At 43.5% G+C, this 11,384-nt stretch overlaps 2 protein-coding genes across 5 annotated transcripts in view; both read left to right on the top strand.

Moving 5' to 3' along the window:
• The window catches only part of LOC311265887 (homeobox protein Hox-A2a-like), a 57,435-nt gene that overhangs the window by 18,166 nt on the left and 27,885 nt on the right, over window positions 1–11,384 (top strand). For 2 of the 3 annotated variants that reach the window (XM_084367985.1, XM_084367984.1), the window contains exon 2: window positions 3,260–3,537. The gene's annotated coding sequence lies outside the window, so the exon portion shown is untranslated. Of the gene's footprint in view, window positions 1–3,087; window positions 3,538–11,384 lie in introns of those variants that run through there. The other variant, XM_084367986.1, reaches the window with a different exon arrangement.
• Window positions 8,959–11,116, top strand: hoxc6a (homeobox C6a). 2 transcript variants are annotated; one of them, XM_084367017.1, is made up of 2 exons: window positions 8,959–9,563; window positions 10,021–11,116. In XM_084367017.1, exons 1-2 carry the CDS (start codon window positions 9,167–9,169, stop codon window positions 10,335–10,337), a joined length of 714 nt encoding a protein of 237 aa, XP_084223143.1. In that variant the 5' UTR covers window positions 8,959–9,166; the 3' UTR covers window positions 10,338–11,116. The 2 variants fall into 2 exon arrangements, with proteins under 2 accessions (XP_084223143.1, XP_084223142.1); XM_084367016.1 differs by having other exon boundaries at window positions 10,018–11,116.

The following is an 11,384-nucleotide window of genomic DNA, read 5'->3' as shown; positions in this document are numbered from 1 at the left end:
AAGCATCCAGAGCTTCACATGAGCCTCGGTTTTCATTCGTGACAAATAATCTAACAAATTCAATAAGGAAATGATTGAACGTGCAGCGACGTTTCTGATGATCCTCCGATTCTGAGGTGTAGCTGCAGGAGGGACGGGGAGGCGCGAGCATCCTGCGTATTCTCCTGACTAAAATTTAAAGTCTAATTTAAACTTTGCAACTTGTTCAGTTAAAATAATGAAATAAACAAAAACGCCAGATACGCGCATTGTTGCGGATGTATCCCTTTACCTTTTAAGGAAAGGTTGCGCATCTCCATTCACAGCATGCGCACTCTCCAAAGCCTGAGTCGTATTTTGATTCATCCTCTTAATAAGAAACTTCCCTGTCTTCAGGGAGGACGCGAAGCTTTTCTTAATGAATCTTCGGGTGAATAATGGGCTGTTTGAGACGAGATGAACAAACATCTGGCGTGATGTTATTAATAATCGGACGAAAATAAAAGCACGAGGGAGGCTGCATCTAGTCTGTACCGCGCAAGGTGCTGAAAACTTGGTGTCCAGACAGATAATCCGGAAAGCGTTGAAATCATAAAGCGAATAAGAGGCCAAGTGCAGGTAACACCTTGTGCTTCCTCTTGTGTCCAGCTGCTGCTTTTTATGGTGACAGTTCGGAATAAACGAGGGATAGAGGGCTAAACATCTGAAGTGGCACAAACACCACATGAGTGGAAAGGCGCAATGATGGTTACAAAACACAAAATACCTGTATAGTCATCGGAATATAAAGGTCATATTTCTATGAATGTATCACAGAAATCTGACCTTTATTTTTTTTTAAAACACGTTATGTGACCTCGTTCCTCTTCCACCTTCTGTTTACAGTCGCGTTTCACTGAAAAACGACCTCTATTTTAATCTGAAGGAGTCCATTTCCGCTTTTCCTCCTACATTTTTAAAAACGTGTTCAACTTTAGCGCGTTACACATAAGAGCTCGGTGTCAGTGTCGTCTCTATCCGCGCAGTTGTCCCAGTTTCATGAAGCTAAATTATTCAAAACTGCTGGTGCGTCTCGCCTGTCTGCTTTTCACCCGCTCAGTTATGGACTATTTGAATGAGCTGAAGTGAGCCATTCGATGTGTATATGAGACGCTGTGGATGCAAATACTTCCCCGTGGAGAGACTACTGGAAGGTGTGAGTGTTAGGAGACTGTTATTCCTCTGTTATCATCCTTGATTCAAGATGTTTTCGTATTTTTCGAGCTTTTTAGGAGAGTTGTGAGATTTGGAAAATGGAGGGCCTGAATGTGGCATTGTGTATTTTCTAGAGACAGGGAAAGAAATAAACAAACGAAGCTGCACACGTTTGTTTCAATTAGTTGTTTCTTTATTTATTTTGTCATTAAAACGAACTTGTGAAGATGAAGTCAGAGCATTTATTCTGTTTGATTGGCGCAGCTGCCTAGTGAAGTCTAACGAATGATATCGAAACGTGAAGGCTTTTCGTGTTGATTGTATCTGTGTAATAATAATAACAGGAAAAAAAGCGGATAAGTCTCCATTGCTTCCAAACTGCTGTTTCCATTTCAGTGTGTTTCCTTCAAAGCAAATCCAGGCTAATACCGGATATCTTCAGTTTATGGCTTCTTCTTTGTTTTTTATATTTTCCTGAATGAGCCATTTTGCGTCAGAGCGCAGCCTTTTCATCCTCTCTTTATTTCTCTCTTTGCGCGCTTGTCGTCTTTAGAAAAATCCGGATGTGTCCCCAAGTCACAGCTATTCTGAACCCCAGTTTGGCCCTTTGTGTTAGTGTGTGTGTGTGTGTGTGTGTGTGTGTGTGTATGCTTTTACCAGAGGGTTGACATTACCAATAAAGTTTAGTGTACCTGCTGTAAAGTTTATTGGCGGTGTAAAGACACGGCTGGGGATGGCTCTGCATCTTTTGTGTGCCGAGGCTCAGTGTGGAGATCACGGCCTGCAAGGACAGGATGCAACTCTCATCCAAGTATGTAACGCGGGTATTTTTTTTAATTTATTTGTGTGTGGGGAATTATTATTATTATTTGATTCGTTGCTGAGAGTCATAATTTCCCTCTTTTTTATTTAAAGCGATAGGCCTTGCTTTAGTGGGATAAAACCTCCACAATTAAATGATCTCTCCTCTGTTTTCTCCTCTTACTCTGATATATTTTTTGATTTATTTCCAAGCAGTATATCTGCTGAAGTTGAAGACATTTTCTTGTAAACCCAGTAGTCGCCTCATGTTCTCCTCATGTCAAATCCCTATTTTCTAAAGCGCCATCTTCTCCTCCTCCTCCTCTGTGTGTTAGCCTAGTCATAGATCCTGCTGAAAGTTTGAACCAGATTTACAGTGTTTGTTGATTCCTTGTCACAGAGTTGGATAGCTGCTGTGGTGTGTGTGTATGTGTGTGTGTGCGTGCGTGTGTGTGTGTGTGTGTGTGTGTGTGTGTGTGTGTGTGTGTGTGTGTGTGTGTGTGTGATCCCTGCAGGCTCAAACCCAGCCTCACCTGCTTTTCACGTTTAAAAAAAAAATGGCGATACCCTCCAGCCAGTGAGATAAATTTGACGTTATTTTCTTTTTTTTTTACCTGCACCTGGATCATGCATTTGGCTTGAGGTGAAACCTGACATGTGCTTAATGTCGTTAATCCCTCCTGAGAGTCACTCACAGACGGAGCGCCTATAGAAGTATAGTTTAGTCTAATTTAAGTTTAATCAGGCGCCCCTCTCCCTCTCTCCCTCTCCCTCTCTCTCTCCCTCACAGTTTTATTTCCCCTTTCCCGTTAGCTTTTTTTTTTGGGTACATCATGGCACACAGCTTGTCCACCAGGGGATCTGTCATATTTTTTCTGACGCGCGTCTAATCTGTGACATATGGGACGTCTCAAAGCATCGGGCTCCAAATCGTGTGGCCATTTTTAGTTTTGTGCAAACGAAAAAAAAAAGGAAGGGAAAAGATGGGTGCAAACATTCCTGGTTGTTAAAGGGAGAAATTTACAGCTGAGTAATAAAAGTTTACGACTGAATCCCTTCTGCGATTGGCTGCGGCGAGCCACGTGGCACACGCTCTATGAACATGAACTTTATGCTGTTGTCTATTCTCTGGTCCTTCCCTTGTATCAGCAGCAGACTAAAGCTGGGGCGTAGAAACGTCTTTTTTGCCCTCTTTTACCCTAATTTTGAAATTAATAACCACTGCTGCACAGTCATTTTGGCGCTGCTTCGTGTGATATTCATCCGATCTCCGACTTCCTGACAGAGGGATCTTCGGGACAGTCGCCGCCTCTACCAGCCGCTGCCTGCGTTTATCCCTCCCGGAGGCAATAAAGCCGCGACTGCATGGGGAAGGGGAGAAAAAGGAGCAGGCAAGCCTACAAGAAAAGACTTTCCCCCCGGCTCCTGCCTTCATGAGCTCCTTATCACCGGGACGTGAAGACTGCCTAACGAGGAGGAGATGTGCGCTGTGTTGATATTTCCCACTCGCCATCGTGACCCCTCAGCTGCTGTGTTGGACCAAACTACGGACAGCCTACAGGGGTAAGCTTCCACATTTCTCCACCACCCTCTATATGTTGTGTTTCAGCTGTGTTGGTGATGAATGGTGCACAAGTGTGTGTGTGTGTGTACGAGAGAGATCAGTCAATAGATGTGTGTATTGTGTGTTGACCTGACCTGTAGCCTGGGAGGCTGCTGATGCCCAGAGCGACATTCATTACACAGCCATTACACCTCACTGGCTGCTGTAGCAGCACCTGCGTGCACACTGGCCGCTTTAGCCTACATTAGCCGAGCATTTCCGAGCTGCTGTGCCAGTCTGCTGTAATAAATTGCCCACTGATAGTAAACTTTGTCATCACTCACAGGCCCCTGCTGACCAGGCAGTGACAAATGACATCCAGAGCTGGCTGATGTGCTCTAATTATTTCCTGTTTCCATACTTGTTGTCACTTGCGATATTCAGTGTGTGCCAAGAGCTTGGATATCATAAGCAATGTCTTACTCTCTCACACACACACACACACACACACACGCAGACACGCACACGCAGACACATGACATACGACATACAGTATGTACACACTCACAGACAGACACACAACAGTGTGGATCCCGGCAGTGCCCCCTAGCGATCAGAAGCGTCGCATGTGGAAGTGGGCGGGTGTTGAGGCTTGTTGTTTATGGCTGCTGGTTTTTCGGCGGCGCTCCACTGCGGATGTCAGCTGATCCACTGCCGCCAGCCAGCGAGCAACCGCACGGGCCGACATGGAGGAGTGTTTCTGAGGGTCTGATTTGTTGTTGTCGCCTTGGAGAAGCAGAGATGTGTCTGTGTCACTGTGTTTTTTCGGCTGAGGTACAATGAGATGCGGTGATTTGTTGCGAGGTGTGACATAATCACTGACGACATTCTGAGGAGAAGCGTTGGATTTTATTTATTTATAGCAGCACGAGAAAAAAGGCATCACAAAATATCCTCACTGTCAACAGCAACATTATATTCTTTTTAACAAGAGTGAACAGGGTGTTATGACTGAGCAGTGTATTAAATCAAGCGGTGTAGTAAATCACACATGAATGGAGCCATATTGTGAGCGAAAACACTCCAGTTCTTTTGGATTTCTCTCCAACGTTTTGACTAAAATAAATTAGTTTAATGAGAATGATTTCAAAATAATCTCAGGATGAAAACCCAGCTTTAAGTGCCATCAGTCATGTACAAGTGTTTGTGTGTGTGTGTGTGTGTGTGTGTGTGTGTGTGTGTGTGTGAGACCAAAACCAGCCAAAAAAGTTTGTGAAAAATGAAAAATAAAGGCTATAAATTGGACAGTAAATTGGCATTTGTACCCTGAAGCAAACTAGTTCTCCAATGGCGGAAGTGTCCAAAGGCATCATAAATACCACTGTGTGTGTGTGTGTGTGTGTGTGTGTGTGTGTGTGTGTGTGTGTGTGTGTGTGACTCAGACAGCAGTGCTTATGTGTTTGCTTGTGAAAGTTGGAAGCGCCTGTTTTGATCAAGAAACGCTCCCTCTGTGGGTTTTTGTGCGTATGTGTGCGCACAGATCAAATATTATTCTCTGTTGTTATGAGGTTTCTCTCTCGTGCTGAAGCCCAACGTGTCCATTCGTTACAATCCTGTAAAACACAACCATTGGCACGGCCTCGTCCTGGAAGCCTTTAAAGTCTTACTGTTTTACACCACGTTGTTTGCTTTCCCCCCTTTATGAAACATTGCTGCTGAAATGGATCGTGTCCGCTGCTGCCCAGTGCTCTGCAGAGAGAGAGATAGAGAGAGTCCATTTAAAACAAGCCATTTGGGTTGTTAGGTAAATCTTGGTTTAAAATAAGAGGGGAAAACCACAGTCTATTGTTTTGCCCTGCAGTGTTTTAAAAACCAGAGATAGGCTCGCATAAAACTCCATCAAGTCATGAATCTGTCCGCATCACCACATTTAGAACCTCACTTACAAATCCCGACAGGGCAAAAAATTTTTGCCTACTAATGGTCATAATTTATGATGTGTGGATCAACATGCGCTCATTGGGCAACAGCTTCCTGAGTGCTTAACGAGCATAAAGTCGAACACTTCCGGACATTAATTGGGCCAGCCAGCGATGGTAAAGTGCTTATAGAGGGCTTTACATTGTTAGTATGTGAATTACTCCTTATTAGTAAGGTAAGAAGCGGGGGAGAGGAAAAAGCATCAGAGCCTGGGCAGACTTTTTCCTTCCCTCGCTGTGTTTTTAATCATGGCTGATAATGTAGAAATTTTACAGGTCCCATATAACTAATACTGAGTGATGTTGTGATGCTGGATATTGATCTGCGTCTGGAAGAATGCGGAGGAGCGATTGGTTCGCGGATGGGCCCTGTTGTGTTGCAGGGCAGCAGGCTGTTAAAGTTAGGCCTCCAGGTCGAGAAAACAATTAAAGTGTAAATTAAAAAGCTATCCAGCGCGATGGCGACTCATCTTATAACTCAGACAAATACTAATAATAATAATAAGTAATGGGAATAATTATAATAATCACGCATGATCTGTTTCGTGCTTCGCCTTCATTGCGCATTCACCGTGGATAACTACAAATTAAGAGCACGTCATTAATTGATTTTTAATGCTAATTATTAATATCCACGGTTACTTCTTGGTACCAGGCTATTCCTAATAATTTATTATATTCGTCTGCTTGGCTCTTTCGTTCATCGCTGCTCCACAGTTTCCCCCTTTTCTTTGTAAAGATCGTGCAAACGTCCCACCAAACGGCTTCTTTCGCTCCCTGCATCAAAAGCCGCGCATGCGATTTGCCTCACGGGCCGCAATAAAACACTAAAACACGAGGGAAAGAATGACCTTTCTAATTCTGCACACTGGCTTCAACCCTCTGCTGCATTCCTGCCTCTCCAGTCCACACATTGGCTTTAGTGTTCAGCCTTTATTTACAACCTAAACTTTATGGAGCTGCGTGTTTTTTAAGGGGAGGAGGAGGGGGGGCAGCTGTGAATAACAATTAAGGGAAATCTGTGATGAAGCCCAAATAATTCTAATTTAATTTGAGTGCTTTTAAAACTTCTATTAATTTCAAAATCTGCTCACAATGAGTGAATTTTAACGACTGCTCGGCGACGACAATAAAAAAATGTTATAATGAAACAAATGCGTTAACAGTTCCTGCGCACAAGCTGCTCCTGACACCGTGAGCGTGATAAATTCGAGCATCACAGACTGCAACACCAGATTTATCCCATTTTTATCCCCAATTATTTGGGATTTAAATTCAAATTTCATTCCGTGCTTAAAGCGGTGAATGCACTTTGTGAGTTTTCTGTAATTCTTAATGTAACGCCTCCTCTGTGGGTTGTAATTTATATACATTGGGGCTCCCAGTAGTTCCCTCCTGCTCTGTGCGTGTTTGTTCCATCCAATCATCCTCTAAAGCGTTACTTAATATCAAAGTGAGCAGGAGAAAATAATCCCAGGACAGCAGTGGTGGGACATTACCGCCTCCAACTTTTGCGCTTTATTTGCCTCAGATTTGCGCGACGCGGATGTCACATATGGCCACGAATAAGGTGAAGGGGCGCTTTTATTGCACCGGCTACTTCCTTCTCTTTGTTCTTGTCTCTTTTATGGGCTATTCAGGATCCCAAACAACAGACCAAACAGTGTTGCACGTTTAGTCTGCAAGTATTCACCCCTATTGAAGAAATCAATGAGGTGGACCAATAGGCAGGCAGACATTTTCAGTCACTCTATTGATTATTTTATTGGTATCCATTATGGCCCGTTGCGAAAATCCGACATAATGTGGATTATATTGTTTCAAATGAATGTGTGTGTTTTACTTTTATTATAAAGTAATATTATTATTACTTGTTTATCGCGCTTGATTTTTATGAATAAAATGCTGGTTGTGTGTGAACACGCGCTCCCATCAGCTGTAGTAAAACTGATTTAATTATGTGGATCACGGAAATGTTAGAGTGATTCAAAGACTGGCCTCTTTCATATCATACATGTGGGGTTTTACGCATTTAGAGGCAGCGCGCTTCGCCCAGACAGGCGCTCAAGTTTTGCTGGATTTTTGCAGAACACCTCTGAAGTAATTTCCAAACCCCATCATTTGTTGCTGAGATAATTATCGGTTCCTCTTTCCTCTCTGTGCGTGTCAGAGGAATGTCGAGGTATGATCCGAACAAGGAGAGGGGGGAAAAAAGGAACATCTGCATAAGCATTTTAACACATTTTTACTTTAATCCAGCTCGTAAGTTATGTGCGTAAAAGTCAAAGCATGCTCTTTATTGAGTTAAAGAGACTGTACCTGAGAGCTGTGAGCTCATAGTGGACACCGGGCACTGTTGGCCTGTAGGAGCGTTTTGTCTGACGTGTGCATGGCAGTCGCATAACTGATTAGATTTGTGGCAGAGATGATCTCCTCAGACGCCAGGTCTTTACTAGTCGGCCGGACCTACACACGCTATTCCCCCTTTTGCTTTATGCCTCCACATGCTGTGCAGTGCTTTCATTTCTGAGCCTGTGAGATTGCTGCTCGTGTTGCAGGGCTCTGCTGCAGAGATAGTTGTTGGTGAGCTGGGGAACGTCACTTGTTTTATTGCCCTCACAGAAGAGAGACCATAAACGCATTCTTACTACCTACAAACCCTCCCCCAGTTCACTGCAAAAAGAATGGAAACTGCTCACGCGTCAGATAATTCATGCACAGCGAAAACATTAAGAGTGTGTGTTGCAAACTCGTCATTAAAAAGGCTGAGATAAACAATAAATGCAAATATTATTTTTTTTTTTATCTACATATAGCAGAAAGCTGGCGCGTCCTGCGGGACGGGAGCGTGTAGATAGTGGAGCCTACATCTCTGCAGTGGTGTTGTGAAATTAAAACTGAGTTTTGGCAACACATACACACACACACACACATACACACAGGCGCACACACACACACACACACACACACACACACACACACACACACACACACACACACACACACACAATCGCTCACACATACCACAAGAGCTCTGTACTCCAGCTAAGGGTTTCGCTTTATATCTCATTAAATGAAATAAACAGCTTATTGCACTCATTAAGAAAGCTTCAGTTTTGACTTCATGTGTGTTATTATGCTGATCTGTCCGCCTTCCTCTGAATGGGATCACTGTACTGCACGACATTGTCCACATTTCACATCAAAACTCCTCTCCCTTAGCACCACAATCGCTTAAACTTTAATTCAAAAAACGTCTCGCCCTGCCAAGCTTGCACAGTGTGCCACTCTAACTCTACGTTGTGTTTATCGGCATTTAGCACTAATGTTCAAGCTCTGAGCTAAAAGCTACAGTTTCTCCTCAACTCCTGCCTCTCAATTGGTGGAGAACGGTCAGCTGACATTGTCATATTGTCTCTCACCGAGCCAAGCCTCGGCTATAACACTCGGGTTTGTGCGTCTTAACCGGAGATTGGAAATTAATAATATTGAATCCTCAAAGTAGCCCACGTCCAGTTAGAGAGAGGCAGAAAGTCGAGGAAAAAAAGAGAAGACCTTGGAGAAAGGTGTGGTTGGTTGACACAGACGGGAAGGAGATTTACTGAGAAGGAGATTGAAAAGAGACCGATAAAGAAGTGGGGAGAGTTGGAGAGAGGGTTACAAGCAAGGTATGAATTCTTATTTCGCAAACCCGTCGCTCTCCTGCCATTTATCCGGTGGTCAAGATGTTTTGCCTAACGTACCCCTGAACTCCACCACCTATGACACAGTCAGACATTTTTCGTCGTACGGTGCCGCTGTGACCCAGAATCGGATATATGCACCTTTCTACTCTCCTCAAGATAATGTCGTGTTTGGCTCTGGCAGGGCACAATACGAATATGGATCAAACGTGTTTCTTCAAGACAAGGACGTGCTGCCCAGCTGCAGGCAAACAAACATGGGACTCAATACACAAAGCCACATTGCTCAAGAGTACAGTTTGGATCAAGGAAGAGCAGGAGCGCAGGAGCAGAAAGGCAACATCCCGATCTACCCGTGGATGCAGCGAATGAACTCACACAGCGGTGAGTTTTACTACGACAAATAAATTAAGGAAATGGGCCAGTTTTACGATATGTCTTACCAAGAGAGTAAGTTACTTTTTATGGCCCCATAAAACATTACTGTATCCCCTCGACCTGTAGATGGGCCTTTGCATGTGCAAACAAACAGCTTTCATTTTCAGACAGATATAGTGGCCATAATCAGCAGCGTGAGGCAGCGAGGATATATTATGATGCTTTCATTATTTTAGATAATAGAAGGAAATATGTCCTTTGAGATGTGATTACAGTTAAAATGAGTTTATTTTCCTTCGTGGGTTTAGATCACAACGAGATTCTAATAACGAGGCAAAACTTTAACTGCCTCAAAGTGTTATTGGGGCACAGAGAGGGAGCATGCTTCACGTATATTTTTATACTAAATGTGACTTCACCTTGCGGATGATTAAATTAGTGCCTTCACTTTGTGTCTCAGCAGGAGTGGGCTACGGGACAGACAGACGCAGAGGACGTCAAATATACTCTCGTTACCAAACACTTGAGCTGGAGAAGGAGTTTCATTTCAACCGCTACCTGACCAGGCGCAGACGCATCGAAATCGCCAACGCGCTTTGTTTAACAGAGCGCCAGATCAAAATCTGGTTTCAGAACCGACGCATGAAATGGAAGAAAGAGAGCAACCTGACCTCCACGGTGACTGGAAGTGAACAGACAGGAGCCTCTCAGGAGGAGCAGGAGGAGCGCAGTGGCGCAATGGAAGGAGAAGAGAAGGATGAGGACAAGAAGAAAGAATAAAATAAAAGAAGACCTGATGACCATTAAAACCCAACATAACTACCTAAAAAAAAATCTACATGGACTTGAGAGCGACTTCACTGCATGATGGCTACCCCGCAGCTCTCCCACTTATATCCCATGTTGGCCACAGGAGTGTTAAGCCTTAGAAATCCGAATTATTTCAGCCACAGTCTGGCTCCCTGTGACATTTGGAGCGCTGATTATTTTTGTTTTTATTACTGCAATGTCACACTTGTATTGTGAAAATAAAAAGAAGTATTATTTCTATGTTATTTCCCATGCCAGTAAATCCTATGTATTTATCCCCCCACTCTCTCTCTTACACCCCATCCATCACTGTGAACTCTTTGATCAGCTCACTAAATAAAGTGTTGGTCAGACTTAACTCAATATTGTACATGCACATTCCGCGGAAGGAAAGAGAGGGAGTACGACCGGGCCGGGCACATCACAGTATACTTGAATCGCCCGCAGAAAAAGTGTCCTGCATAAACATGAAAAGTTGCACGGATATAGACTACAGTCCACACACACACACACACACATACACACATGAAATGCCTGTATATAATCAACAATATATAATGTCAATCCTGTGAGGACTTATGTGCATTTAGTCGCTTTGATAGACGCTGCATAACATAAAATCTGCGCTTAGCCCCTTCCTTTCTTTTCATCATTTGACACAATACGCTTTCCTTGTGAGATAGATTTGTACACTAGTAATTCTTCACCTTTGTTTGGGAGTTACGAATTCATGTTTTGTCATAATTGTGTACCATGGAATAAAATATTTGTAAAACTTTCACCCTCGTCTTGTGTGTCTGTGCGCATTGAGTCTAGTGCGCGTAAAGGAGAGGTTTCCCTGAAAAGTCAGTGCGTGATTGTGGAGACTTGTGTCTGATTTTTTTATCATGACCTTTATGGTCAGCAGAGGCTGTGCGGAACAAAATGGGCAACAAAACCGGCTAATAAAGTGAATTTTAAAGCAGATTCCGGCCGCTTAATTATGAAATTATGAACTTTCCGATAGGCACAATAAGA

This window comes from Pagrus pagrus, assembly GCF_965226575.1.
Source record: "Pagrus pagrus genome assembly, chromosome: 11".
Classification (NCBI taxonomy): Eukaryota; Metazoa; Chordata; class Actinopteri; order Spariformes; family Sparidae; genus Pagrus; species Pagrus pagrus.
This window is presented reverse-complemented; position numbering and strand designations above follow the sequence as displayed.